General features: G+C 38.6%; 1 protein-coding gene across 1 annotated transcript in view; it reads right to left on the bottom strand.

Annotated features, from left to right (window-relative positions):
- Window positions 1–4,194: 4,194 nt before the first annotated feature.
- Ube2v2 (ubiquitin-conjugating enzyme E2 variant 2) overlaps window positions 4,195–15,415 on the bottom strand; it is a 37,304-nt gene continuing 26,083 nt past the window's right edge. The window contains exons 3-4 of the mRNA XM_013009421.1: window positions 13,223–13,348; window positions 4,195–5,078 (exon numbers count right to left, since the gene is read on the bottom strand). Of these exons, the coding sequence (XP_012864875.1) occupies window positions 4,932–5,078; window positions 13,223–13,348 (273 nt within the window). The 3' untranslated portion in view covers window positions 4,195–4,931. The remainder of the gene's footprint in view (window positions 5,079–13,222; window positions 13,349–15,415) is intronic.

Raw genomic sequence — 15,415 nt, 5'->3', positions numbered from 1 at the left:
TAAAACATTGGGTTGGAATTAATTGTTCCGATCAATTCTGTAACACTGGCTTCTAATCATGATCCTCCTGAGTAGCTAACATGAGCCACTGGTGCCAGGCTTTTGTGAAAATAACCAAGCCAGCCAAATTAGTACAGAGAACTTCCTTACTATTATCAAAAAACTAAAGTGTCTCCTCAGCAACAAACACCCCCCTAAGAAGTACACCCATAAACAAAGCAAACCTGGGGAGAGGAGGCATCTTTAAAACATTTCCCCAAACCCTATTTTAAAATGTACATAAGAACAGTCATGTGCTCATTGAGATTGATAACATGGTTTGACCAAAGACATAGTTTAATGCTATTGTTCATGATACATAAGAGAATCACCCAAAGTCATGCAAACCAAGCCTATTAAAAAAAGAAGCCATGGGCTGGGAAGGTGGCTCAGTGGTAGAGTGCTTGCCTTGCATGGATGAGGCCCTAGGTTTGATTCCTCAGAACCACTTAAGCAGAAAAAGCTGGAAATGGCACTGTGGCTCAAGTGGTAGAGCACTAGCCTTGAGCTGAAGGACAGCACCCAGGCCCAGAGTTCAGGCTACACGACCAGCCATTTGGGGAGGGGGGGCAGGGGGAGCCAGGTGCTGATGGATCATGCCAGGAATCATAGCTACTCAGGTGGCTGAGAACTGAAGATCCCTGTTTGAAACCAGCTCAGTCAGGAAAATCCATGAAACTTAACTCAGAAGCACTAGAAAATCCAAAGCAGAGCTGTGGGTCAAGTATAGAGTATCAGTCTTGAGTGAAAAAGCTAAGGTACAGCATAAGGCTCTGGAGTTCAAGTTCCAGTATTGGCACCCAAAAAAAAAGGGGGGGGAGTTGGAGGTATGACTATAGTGGTGGAACATTAGCCAGTTAGCAAAATCAAGTGTCAGATGCTGAGTTTGAGTACTGGTCTTAGACAAAAAAAAAAAAAACTAGTATTTTCTGTTTGTTCCGTAATTTTTTAATATTAGTCCGTATCTATTTAATACTACTATTTGTTTAGTGGTAATTAACATTAAAATTAATCTACTGGTACTAAGTAATCTAAACTAATAAACCATGAATGGGTCCAACTAACTTGCCAGGTAAGTGCTTACTCAAATTTTAAGTGGAAATAGAGAGACAAAGAGTGAATAAATGCAACAGTGGTACTAACTAGATACTATGTTGAAAATGACATGGGGCAGGGCTGGGAAGGTGGCTCAGTAGTGGCGCTGTGGCTCAAGTGGTAGAGCACCAGCCTTGAGCTGAAGAACTCAGGGACAACGTCCAGTTCGAGTTCAGGCCCCACGACTGACCAAAAAAAAAGAAAAGAAAAGAAAAGAAAATGACATGGGGGGGGGAGGAACTGAGAGACTGATTTATATAACTGTAACCCGTATGTACATCACCTTTATAATAAATAGCCATTTTAAAAAACAAAAACAATGGATCTGGGAAGGTAGCTCAGTGGTAGAGTGCTTGCCTTGCATGCATGAGGTCCTGGGTTTGATTCCTCAGCACCACATAAGCAAAAAGAAAAAAGCCAGAAGTGGCACTGGGGCTCAAGTGGTAGAGTGCTAGCTTTGAGCTAAAGAGCTGAGGGACAGTGCCTAGGCCCAGAATTCAGACCTCACGACCAACAAAAACAGAAACAAAAAAAATTTTAATGGGAAAAAATTTAGTACTTTCTTTAAAGAATAAGATACAGTTATAAATTTTGTTTTACATCCAAAAGGCTTTAAGTGACATTATCTTTATTACCCAATGTTTATGTTCCAAAATCTTAGGAAGTAAAATACAAGCCCCCCAAAACAAATGCCATTTCTTTAAAATTTTAGAGAAAATATTTTCAAAATTACCAATTCTGAAAACTAGTCATCAAGTAATTAAAACCATTAAAGCATAAAACTGACCTAATAGGACAAGAATTTTATTTTTGTAATCTTTATTAGTATGAACATCCTCAAGGACTCACTTGCTAATCTTTAAACAAATTTCTAAGGCAATTTTACAGTTCAATTGAAAAGTGATACCACACACTCCTATGACCTTTAGCCACTTCACAAAACAAGCAGGAAAAATTGCTTCACAATTGGTGTCTTAGAAAAGTTAATATAATTTAAAGAGGCTCTATGTATGCTAACTCTTCATATATCAATCAGTGCATTTAGATTGCCATGTAAATCTGGATTGTGACATGCAAAATGGATTCTACTTTTGGAGACTGGTTAATTGGCATGCAGATTTCTACAGAGATTCATAAACCCCAAAACAAAGGAAAGAAAACATCATAGATCTAACTTGGGCGCCATTTACCAGGGTGAGTGGGAGGCACACAATGGTGCATATATCAAGAAAGGAAAGGGGACATAAGATCAAAGGATAAGATTCTCAGCCTGCCAACATCATTCAATTAGTTCCTAGCTTTCATGTATAAGACATTTGCAGAGTGGAAAAGTTACTATAGACTCATGACTACCAGTTAGCATCAGACTTCATATAGTGTCAGTGTGATTCCATTTAATCTTCTTTAATACTTGTTTTTAACATAAATTCCATTTTAAATCTATTTTAATTGAAATGTACTAATTTGTATGTGTAGGTCTTCATATTAAAGTATTTAAGGTTATCTTCAATAATTAAAATAGACTAGCCATATTAAAATTAATGTTTAAACTGTCACTGCTTTAATGTACTAATAATTAAGGTAGCTCAAGGCTTTCACTCTTAAACATACCAGGGTATGTTTCAGGCATGTCCATGTTAAACTATTAAAGAAACGAAGTTGGGTGTAGTGACTCACACTTGTAATCCTAGCTACTCAGGAGGCTAACTCTGAGGTTCTCAATACATAGCCAGCCTGGGTAGGGAAATCCATGAGATGTTTATCGTTAATTAACCAGATAAAAGCCAGAAGTGGAGCTGTGGCTGAAGTGGAGCTGTGGCTGAAGTGGAGATGTGGCTTAAGTGGCAGAACAGCTCAAGGACAGTGCCCAGGCCCTGAGTTCAAGCCCCAGGACCAGCATACACAAAAAACATAAATCAATCAGGCACCAGTAACTCCACATGTGTAGTGCTAGTTACTCAGGAAGCTGAGATCTGGCAGGTCTCAGTTTGAAACTAGCCCAGACAGGAGAGTCCATCCCTAAAATAACCAGCAAAAAGAGCAGAGCTGGAGGCATGGCTCAGGTGGTAGAGTACCAGACAAGCAAGAAAGCTAAACAAGGGAGAAGCCCTGAGTTAAAATCCCAGTACCAATTTTTTTAAAAAGGTAACTAAAATATTTTTTAAATAATCTAAAGTCAACTGCCTTTTCTTTATTTTACAAGCAAAGTTTGGACATATAATTTAGCATGTTGACAATCATGATTTTGGCTTGCCTAAATATTCTTAAGTAAAAGAAAATCAAACTCGCCAAAATAAAAGGACCCTTTTTACCTGTCTTTCAATATTCTTCAGTGAATTCATAAAACATCTGTAACAAAGCAATATACCCAGTGAAAACAGTGACCTTGACATGAAATATACTTCACATGAAAACAACGATCTAAAGGCTCATATCATTTTGGTAAAGTAGAACATAAATGAATTTCTGACTTCACAGTTATTTGTTGGTGGAATGGATAAAATTAAAACTTGATGGTTTTAAAAGTATTAACTACAGGAAGAAATGTCTCTAATCAATTCATTCTATTCAACTTAAGTCACCGAAAAAGAAAAAGTGTAATGAAGACAAATGGGAATGTACACTTAAATAATCTACAATCTAATTCTATAAGAACTGTGATATTTCAGATTTTTTTTTGTCCTCAGTATCAGGGATTTAACCCAGGGCTTCATACCGGCACCAAAGACCTTTTTAATGTTATTTTAATGTCATTATTTCTGAAGAAATCGAATTAGATATATAATAACTGGTGCAAGGTAAATTCCATGGTGCAAAAGAAGAATCTAAATTATTTGTTAAATGCTCTGCAAATTCCAATCACGTTTACAAAAAATAGGATACATAATAAAGGGTGCATTTTGATGAAAAGCTACAATAATTCTAACTTTTGCTACCTTGACAAGGAGTGTATATAGATATATATATATGTATATGTATACACATATACACACACACATATATACCAATTATACACACACACATATATACCAATGTAATAGAAATGGCATAGTCTCTTACGACAGTTCCACATTTTATTTACATTTTAAGACTACCTTTAATCTCAAAATCACATATCCATACACTTATTTCCTTTTTGTTGACTTAAACATAAATGCATGGTTTATTAAACAAAGACTGTAAACAAATATTTGTCATGTCTGTTACATGTAACACACAGGAACAGCTTTTAACAGAAATTCATCGATCCCCCCCAACATCTTTTTATTATAAATACAGGTATCAAAACAATCCTGAACATATTTTTGATACTACTAGTAGTCAGCACCCACACTGTTTCAAAAATTAACACAATTTTTGACAATATCCACTGTACCTGCTACTTTAACCAATTTCAACTGCAGCTTTTTCACTAAGTAAGATGGATAAAGCATGCCACTTCAGTTTTTCCTTCTGGAGATTTTATGTTTCAGAAGCGCACTCATTTTCCACTGCCATCTGACTCTTCTTGCAATGCTTTCACCTTGAAAACCTGAGTTCTAATTCGAGTACTCCAGGTTCATGTTTAAATGACAATGCCTTAACAAGAGAAAGAAAAATTCTGCTGCATTTTTCCTCCTGTTACCTGAAAACATAATGGGTGTACATATATTAAATATATTCTTACAAGTGTCCAGGTCATATTTACCAGCTGGAATTCTCTTACTTAATGTGTAGGTATTTTGCATTGTGATATTTAATCAAGACATTAATATGAGTAGAAGGTTGATTTAAGACAAATTTGCAATTCACTAAAATTAGTTATTATATGTTTGTCCTTCAGGTGGTTGTGGAAGCTTCATATTTTCCTTGGACATCATTAGACGTCTTAGCTCTTGAAGTACAACTTTGATGCTATATGAATTTTGCCACTTTGCTAACACTGGTATGCTCCGTGCATCCACCTGAAGTGGGAAAAAGAGTAAAATTAATTTCCAGGTTTAAAGTACTATGGAACCATAGCCAGACATAACAGCATTCACCTATAATATCAGAACATGGGGAGGCATGGGTAGGATAATTATAAAGTTCAAAATCAATCTGAGCTACATAGTTCAAGACCTTTCTGGGTTACATAACAAGACCCTATCTCAAAAAGAAAAATAAGAAGATAGCACTATTGCATCCTCATTAAGCATATTTTAATGAGGATGCAAGTTCAGAAATAGTCTATTTAGGGCTGGGAAAGTGGCTCAGTGATAGAGCACTTGCCTTGCACGCATGAGGCCCTGGGTTCGATTCCTCAGCACCACATAAGCAAAAAGAAAAAAGCCAGAAGTGGCGCTGTGGCTCAAATGGTAGAGCACTAGCCTTGAGCTGAAGAGCTGAGGGACAGCGCCCAGGCCCAGAGTTCAGGCCCCACTACTGGACCCAGAAAGAAAAAAAAAAAGAAATAGCCTATTTAGCAAAAATAATGCTTTCACAGAAATTTCCCAGAACACTAGATTTCTTTTTGTATGTATACTTCTGTAATAAACATGTGGTAAGTATACGTTGTCATCAGAAACAAATGTTATAATAGACTAATGGAACAGCATAAAGGAGCCAGAAATAAACCCGCTGGTTTGCTAGGTAAAAAACACATCAAAGAAAAGACAGCCTCTTCAACCAAAAGTTCTGGGAAAACTAGATATCCACATGTCGAAGACTAAACTAGATCCCCATCTTTCACCTTGTAGAATACCCTGAACAAAGACCTTTATGAAAAACCTGAGACTTTTTTTTGTCCATTGTGGAACTTGAACTAGGGGCCTGAGTGCTGCCCCTGAGCTGTTGCTTAAGGCTAGCACTCTACCATTTGGAGCCACAGAGCACTTCGGGTTTTCGGGTGGTTAACTAGAGGTAAGAATCTCATGGACTTTTCTACCTAGGCTGGCTTTGAACAGCAATCAGCAATCCTCAGACTTCGGACTCCTGAAGAGCGAGGATTACAGGCATGAGTCACCAGAACCAGGCTGAAACTTTTAAAATACAAGAAAAAATTTAAAAGATATAGGCAGGAACTTTTTGAATATGATTCCAATTGCCCACAAAATAAGAGCAAGAACTAACAAAGAGGAGTTTATCAGTAAAGAAGCTTCTGCATACCAAAAGGAACAACAGAATGAAGAGACAATATACATAATAAAATACAGCCTTTGCTAGTTATTCTTTGACAAAATATTAATATCCAGGATAGAGCTCAAAAAATAAGCACCAAAGAATAATAATGCAAAAAATGGACAGGTGAATTGGACAGTTCTCAAACTAAGCACAAATGGGCCAGTTCATTTAAAAAGTGCTCAACACCTTTAGCAATCAGAGAAAAAAAATCAAAACTACATTGAGATCAGCACTGGTGGATTTGCCTATAATCATAGCTATTCAGAAGCTTGAGATCTAGAGAATCAATTTGAAGCCAGCACAGCAGGAAAGTCTCTGAGACTCTTATGTCCAATTAACTGCTAAAAAAATCCAGAAGTGGAGCTGTGGCTCAAGTGGTAGATACAATGTTAGTCTTAAGCAAAAATGCTCAAGGATGGCATTCAGGCCAACTTCAAGCCCCAGCACTGGTGCACATACAGACACACACACAGACACAGACACACACACAGTCAATAAAATATCAATACATGCAAAAGTATGGATGAATCTTGAAAACATGTTTAAGTCACAAAAGAATACGTATCAATTTATTTACATAAAGTATCCAGAAAAGACAAATCTTTTTTTTTTTGTTTTGGAGTCCGGTCATGGGGCCTGAACTCTGGGCCTGGGCACTGTCCCTCAGCTCTTCAGCTCAAGGCTAGCGCTCTACCACTTGAGTCACAGCACACTTCGGCTTTTTTCTTTTTGCTTATGTGGTGCTGAGGAATCGAACCCAGGGCCTCATGCATGCAAGGCAAGCGCTCTACCACTGAGCCACCTTCCCAGCCCAGAAAAGGCAAATCTTAAAACACAAAAAATAGATTGCAAATTAGTACTGTTTAAGGTGAAGGAAGTAGATACAAGTGACAACAGGGTATGGATTTCTTTTGGAAAGAATGAAATACTCTAAATGATAGATCCACAATTCTGTGAAGATTCAAAAGCAAGTGGTGGCTGGGCATGGTGGCTCATGCCTGTAATCTTATCTACTCAGAAGGCTGAGATATGAGGACCATGGTTCAAAGCCAGCCCTGGCAGGAAAGTCTGTAAGACTCTTATCTCCAATAAACCACTCAGAAAACCAGAAGTGGTGCTGTGACTCAAGTGGTAGAGCACTAGCTTTGAAATGAAGAGCTGAGGGAGAGCATCCAGGCCCAGAGTTCACGCCCCACGACTGACAAAAAATAAAAATAAATAATGTACAAAAGCAAGTGGTGTTTGATATGTAGCTGAGTAGTACAGAACTTGACAAAACCTGGGTTTGATCCACAACAGTGGGGAGAAAAACTGTACACCTTGAACAAATAGTACAGAATGTAAATATCACAATATAAAAGTTAAAAACAATACATAATTTTAAGTGATAGTTTTCTTAGTCAAACGAGAAAAAAATGCTATAATGCTAAAATGAATAACACTTTATACAAGGCTTGAAAGAGTAGCAAGAGCCCAGTGCCAATGGCTCACACCTGTAATCCTAGCTACTCAGGAGGCTGAGATCTGAGGAACATGGTTCAAAGCCAGCCCGGGCAAGAAAATCTGTGAAATTCTTATCTCCAATAAATCGCCAGAAAACCAGAAGTGGCACTGTAGCTCAAGTGTTACAGTGTTAGCCTTGAGCTAAAGAGCTGAAGGACAGCACCCAGGCCCAGAGTTCATGCCCAATGATGGACCAAAAAAAAAAAAAGAGTAGCAAGAGTTTCATAATTTTTTTTAAAGTGAACTATACCAACCTACTCCAAAAACAGAAAAAAAACATAACAATAAATGGCAGTTCATTTATTCATCTAAATCACACAGAAATGGAGGGAAAAAGGGTGAACAAATGCAGCAATGGTATTATAGACATTATGTTGAAAATGAATTCTACAACTTGTAGGTGGGGATGGGAAGCAAAACTGGAAGAGAGGGAGGGAAGGGGTGACATTATCCAAAAAGAATTGTACTCATTACCTGACTTATGTAATTGTAACCCCTCAGTCCATCACCTTTATAATAACAATTAAAAGAATAAAAAATAAATTTAAATACTGCTAAATCAACACTGGCTATTACGAGCTTGTGAATTATAATTCATCAGGTACATGTAACACATTGTGGATAGAAAGTAAGTAAAAGTTTGAGAGGGAGAAGATGATTAAAAATATAATATTAAAAGGTAAATACTGTGGCTTTCTGAGGGCTGGAGGAAGGGGAAGGAAGGGCAACGAACACAAAAGGAAGCAAGATCACAAATACCTAAAACAAACTAAAAAAACAAGCAGACAATGATAAGAATAGTCAATATATACTTCCTTGTTGAGGAGGGTAGGTACCTTTCCCCTCCAAGTCTGAAACGTTTAGAGCTGTCAATAAGTAGCTTTCCCTTATTTTTCACCTATGATAATCTTTTAGGTTTTTGGTTGTTTGGTTTTGGTTTTGTTTTTTTTTTTGGGGGGGGGGGCAGAGGTGGCAGACATTAAAATCCACAAATCCCAAATGTAGAAATTAATGAGAAAAACAAGGCAGCATGTCTTCTCCGAAAGTCAACAATTCTACAGTAAAAAAACAAAAACAAAAACAATTCTACAGTAAAGGACTCAAGTAAGAGCAAAACATGAAATTTTAAACAATGAACTCAAAAGAGGATCAATGAATAATCAACAAAACTAAAAAAGACATGTATATAAACACCTGAATGAATTCAAAGAAAATCCAAGAAATAACAAAGGCAATTCTGGATATAAAAGAGAAATTCTGGGCTGGGAAGGTTGGCTCAGTGGTAGAGCGCTTGCCTTGCATGCATGAGGCCCTGGGTTTGATTCCTCAGCACCACATAAGCAAAAAGAAAAAAGCCGGAAGTGGCACTGTGGCTCCAGTGGTAGAGCGCTAGCCTTGAGCTGAAGTGCTGAGGGACAGCACCCAGGCCCAGAGTTCAGGCCCCACGACCAGACCCCCCCCCCAAAAAAGAGAGAGAGAGAGAAATTCTTTACAAATACACACCTAGAGACTGAAAACACAGGAAAGAAAAGGTCAATACTCAAAATAAAAGCCTCAGTTGAAAGGCTCATAGAGGAAAGAAGGGAGTCTAGAAGGAAAAACTGGGAGAAAAATGAGGAGGTAACACTGTTGAAAAAGAAATGTATTAAATGCCTAATTTATGTAACTGTAACCCCTATGTGTATCACCTTTATAATAAAAAATAGAATACAATGAACTATAATATAATAAAATGGAAAGAAACCCAAAAGGCTCGGGCTAGGAAGGTGGCTCAGTGGTAGAGCGCTTGCCTTGCATGCCAGAGGCCCTGGGTTCGATTCCTCAACACCACATAAGCAAAAAGAAAAAAGCCAGAAGTGGTGCTGTGGCTCAAGTGGTAGAGCGCTAGCCTTGAGCTGAAGAGCTGAGGGAGAGCACCCAGGCCCAGAGTTTAGGCCCCATGACTGGACCCAAAAAAAAAGAGAGAGAAATGAAGAGCCCCAAAAGACAGGGGGAAGATACAGCCAAACTAAAAGAGCAAAAAATGAGGTCAAATGAAAAACAGAAAAGCATTCGCGTTATGGCTTCCAATAAGCCACAGCAAGAAAAGCAAGATGTACACTGGCCCTAAAGACAACAAAGAATTTTTTTTTTTGGTCCATCGTGGGGCCTGAACTCTGGGCCTGGGCGCTGTCCCTCAGCTCTTCAGCTCAAGAATAGTGCTCTACCATTTGAGCTGTAGCACCACTTCTGGCTTTTTTTCCCCCCTGTTTATGTGGTGCTGGAGAATCAAACCCAGGGCTTCATGCGTGCAAGGCAAGCACTCTACCACTGAGCCACCTTCTGAGCCCCCAACAAAGAATATTTTTTAACTCAGAGCCTCAGGGTTTCTCCTTTGGCGTTTTCACACAAGGCTGGCACTCTACTACTTCAGCTACATGTCCGGTCACCCCAACAAAGAACCTTAAAGAATGAAATGACAAGATATAATTTGTACTTTAGGAAGACCTTTTCTGTCTGCCTACTTTGTAAAGAATGGGAACAGAGTACAATCTGTAAGAGTCTAGACAAGGGACAGCGGCCATCAGTCAGCTGGCAGCAATGCAATCAGAAAAGTAAGATATGACTGAAAGTTACATATTTCTTGTTCTTGTTTGTTTTGGCAGTGCTGGGGCTTGAACTCAGGGCCTAGGTCCTACTCCTGAGCCTCTCTGTGCTCAATGCTAGCACTCTACCACTTGAGCCACAGTGCCAGTTCCAGTTTTTGCTAAGTAGCTTATTGAAGATAAGAATCACACAGACTTTCCTGCCTGGGCTGCCTTGGGATCTCAAATCTCAGATCTCAGCCTCCTGAGTAACCAGTATTATAGGCATGAGCCACTGGTACCCAGCTCAAGCTACATAAAACTGACACAACCTATGATAGATGTATCGAGTAGAGAAACGTGTCAAAAAATGAACCTCAAGGGCTAGGAAGGTGGCTCAGTGGTAGAGTGCTTGCCTTGCATATATGAGGACCTGGGTTCGATTCCTCAGCACCACATAAGCAGGAAAAAAAAAAGCCAGAAGTGGCACTGTGGCTCAAGTGGTAGAGTGCTCGCCTTGAGCTGAAGAGCTGAGGGATAGCACCCAGGCCCAGAGTTCAGGCAGGCCCCATGACTGGACCCAAAAAAAAAAAAAAAATGAACCACAAGCCAGAGTTCCAATAAACTGGTTAGAATAGGTCTGAAATTTAATCCTGAATTTCCTAGCTCTCAACACTGTAGAACCTAGCATTAATTACTTATAATTTATATATAGTATGAAAATAAAGCAATAATTGAAAATAGCTATGTACCTGACAGGGAAAAAAAAAGCTAACAAAATATCTTCACCATAAAAGCAATGCTATGTCATCAGTTAAAACAATATTCTTTGGGGGAGGGGGCAGGGGAGAGGAGAGGAGAGGTAAAAAGGGAGAGGGGAAGGGCAGAAGGGGAGAAAGAGGGGGAGAAAGAAATGAAGAAAGAGGGGGAGAAGGAAGGAGAAAAGGAGGAAGGGAGGAAGAGGGAGAAAGCGAGAAAGAGACAGAGAGAAAAAACTGGGGCTTAAACTCAGTGCCTGAGTGCTGTCCCTTACATTTTTTACTCAAGACTGGTGCTCTACCACTTGAACCACAGTTCCACTTCTGGCTTCTTGCTAATTAACTGAAGATAAAGAGTCTCACAGACTTTCCTGCCAGAACTCGCTTTGAACCTCAATCCTCAAATCTTAGCCTCCTGAATAGTTAGGAGTATAGTCATGAGCCACCAAACCCAGCTCCTAAACAATATTTTTCAATAAATTTAAATTCATAATCTTGCCTCAATTATATCTTTTAATATTAGTTCACACAGAAATGTTGTTTGCACCTTAATTTCTAGAATAATCGCTGAAAGAACAGAAACTAAATGAAAATGGTTAAGAACAACCATTCCAAAAGTAGGTGAAAAACAAGATATATGTAAGAAATCAAAAGCCACTAGGATGATCTATTTAAACCTGAACATATCCAGTTGTGCACCACCACATAGCAGACTACATAATACCAATAAATCACAAATACTGACAAAAAAATGGAAAGGAACTCTTTATTTTTGGTCTGAGACCAGATCTCAAACTCAGTACCAGAAAGGGTACTCAAATAGCCTAATTCAGAGTTGAAAGGAAGTTTGTAGGGGAGAGGGTGTTGTGAGACGTGGAGAGTGGCATCAGCATGTCAAAGTTGAGGTTTCTAATAACCTTTATTTGATCTTTTCTCAGGGTCATGCTTTGGGCTAGTGCTCCTAGCAAGGAAGCACCAGGCCCTTTGAGATCCAGTCTCAGACCTGTATACTAGGCAAGGATTAGTCAGAGCCAGCTCTAAATCTAAAGACACTGTTTGTTGCCAAAAGTGTGGTTACTTGCAGGGGAAATTGGACAAATATGGAAAGGAAGTAATCTACAAGAAATCCTTTAATGTATGAAAAACATTATTGGAAAGAGGGAACATGAAGATGACATGAACAGAAACACACAAAAAGTCCAAAGATACTGGGCTAGGAAGGTGGCTCAGTGGTAGAGCACTTGCCTTGCATGCATGAGGCCCTGGGTTCGATTCCTCAGCACCACATAAGCAAAAAGAAAAAAGCTGGAAGTGGCACTGTGGCTCAAGTGGTAGAGTGCTAGCTTTGAGCTGAAGTGCTGAGGGACAGTGGCCCAGGCCCAGAGTTCAGGCCCCACGAATGGACCCCCCCCCCAAAAAAAGTCAAAAGATACTTTCATGTCATTATGCTTATATAATTTTTGCTTCCTAACATGTATTTGCCTGTTGTGTGCTCTCAATATGGCATCAACAGAGTATGGATCTTAAAATCCTAACACAAACCTAACAATCTACTCATATTAAAAATTGAGCTATTTTAACTAACTCTATGGGTCAACCTACAGCATATTCTTTTGGCCTATTTGCTTTAACAAGATCATAGTCAGTCATGACTATTCCAGCAGATACACTTGTTCCTCAAAGAAAAATACCCTTCATGAGTATTTTGTCCCTTTAATCTCACCAAATGTACCTTACCCCTACAAAAAAAAGTTAATACTCACTGAGAAATAATGATCATCTTTTCAGCAAATTAAGGATTCAACCAAAATATAACCATGGATACAATAAATAAAATCCTAAAAAAAGTGTTACTATTTCATCTATTAGGTAGATATACATTAAAGTTTTTAAGGCTTCATGAAGAAAAACAACATAAGACAAACTTTTTGTTGTTCTTAAGACAAAGATCCTTCCTTTGTAGCCCAGGCTGGCCTTGAACTCTCCATCTTCCTGTCTCCATCTTGAGTAACACACTTCCTTATTCTTTCACCTAAACAATAGTTTATAAAAACTTTCTCCAAATGATGTACTATATGTTACATACATATATTTATATTTTTAAAAGTCTAATTAACTTACCATTCCACTGGAATTGTTTATTCCATTCATATTAATTTTTGTTACAAATCTAACTGACGGAGGAGCTTCTGGATATTTAGGTCCACATTCTACTTTTAGGCTATATATTCTGTTTTCATAATTTGTCTGGAAGACAAAAAAAATTTTTAAAGAAAATCATAATCATAATACCTAAGATAATGTCCAAATGATAAGAAAATATAATATAAACATATTTATGATAATGTTTAAGATTTAAGAATTAAATTTTTGTACATTCAAAGTTATCTGACTTACATAGTTAGGGAAACATTCAACAAACACAGTTAAAAAGAAAGATTTTTTTTTTTTTTTTGTCGGCCGTGGGGCTTGAACTCTGGGCCTGGGCGCTGTCCCTCAGCTCTTCAGCTCAAGGCGAGTGCTCTACCACTTGAGCTACAGCGCCACTTCCAAAAGAAAGATTTTTTTAAAAAACTAAAACAATTATCAGGTACTGGTGGTTCTTAGCTGTAATCCTAGCTACTCAGGAGGCTGAGATCTTAAGATCACTGTTCTTCGAAGCCAACCTGGGCAGGAAAGTCTAAGAGACTTTAATTTATAATTAACCACCAGAAAACTGGAAGTGGTGTTGTGGCTGTAAGTGGTAGACCACTAGCCTTAGGCAAAAAAGCTCAGGGATAGTGTACCCAGGCCCTGAATTCAAGCCCCAAGACCAAAGGAAAAACAAAACTAAACTAAAACAATTCTACAAAATAGTATGAGAATGGTCTCTTAACTTTTTTTTTTTTTTGGGTCCGGTCATGGGTCCTGAACTCTGGGCTTGGGCGCTGTCCCTCAGCTCTTCAGCTCAAGGCTAGCGCTCTACCACTTGAGCCAGAGAGCCACTTCCGGCTTTTTTCTTTTTGCTTATGTGGTGCTGAGGAATCGAACCCAGAGCCTCGAGCATGCAAGGCAAGCGCTCTACCACTGAGCCACCTTCCCAGCCCTGGTCTCTTAACTTTTTGTAGTACAAAAAAATGTCTACAACAAATTAGAAACCAAAACCACTTCAATTTAGATTTTGCTAAAAACAATATATAATAAGACTATTTGTGTAACACCTATACAGGTTTTTATATCTTTATTCATTTTATTCCAATATTACTAATAATGAGTCACTCTTTTCATTCTCAAAACGAAGACAAAGAATGGTCCTGGCTATACAAGCTTACTCCCCCACTCCCATGAGGTACCAGAGTTTAACTCAGGGCCTATGAAGAAGGCACTTCACCACTTGAGATATAACTCTGTATATCTTCCAGATAAACCATCACCTTATGTATATAGCAAGCAGTAACTTAAAAAATGAAGGGAGGTTCGGGGGGAAGGGGGAAATGGGAATGGATGGGAAGGGGAAACAAAGGAGGAGGCAACAATGCTTGATAAGAAATGTACTCATTATCTTGCCCATGTAATTGTAACCCCTGTGTATGGTATTTTCACAATAAAAAAAATGAGGGGGTAACATATACCATCTTTATTGATAAAGCATAATTATTTCATGCCTCCCATTACTACTATATTTTGTGGTTCCTTAAATCCTATTATCTAAATTCAGAAACATAACAATAAATTGTTTCTATATCTTTTTATTTTTTTTGGTCGGTGGTGGGGCTTGAACTCTGGGCCTGGGCGCTGTCCCTCGGCTCTTCAGCTCAAGGCAAGCACTCTACCACTTGAGCTACAGCGCCACTTCCGGTTTTCTGGTGGTTTATTGGAGATAGGAGTCTCACGGTCTCTCCTGTCCAGGCTGGCTTTGAACCGCAATCCTCAGATCTCAGCCTCCTGAGTAGCTAGGATTACAGGCGTGAGCCACCAGCGCCCGGCTCTATATCATTTTAAAATAGGTTTTCTAAATTATTATTTTAAAGCTTCTAGATTATTGAGGGCTTATTTCTATGACTGTAGTTTTTCTTTCTCCTTAAGGCTCTGTGTAATTTTATCACTAAAAGAGAAAAGTAAAATAAAAGTGAAAATGGTATTTTAGAGGGATCTTAAACTCAGAGCCACACACTTTGGTCCAGCTTTTTTCACTCACAGCTAGTACTCTATCACTGAGTCACAGCTCCAGATCCAGCTTTTGGCTAGTTAATTGATAAATTAGTCTGTCCCATCTGGCCTCAAACTACAATAATAATAATAATGATAAAAGAAAGCTGTTCCACTTATAGAACA

This window comes from Dipodomys ordii, unplaced genomic scaffold, assembly GCF_000151885.1.
Source record: "Dipodomys ordii isolate 6190 unplaced genomic scaffold, Dord_2.0 Scaffold9, whole genome shotgun sequence".
In the NCBI taxonomy this organism is placed as follows: Eukaryota; Metazoa; Chordata; class Mammalia; order Rodentia; family Heteromyidae; genus Dipodomys; species Dipodomys ordii.
This window is presented reverse-complemented; position numbering and strand designations above follow the sequence as displayed.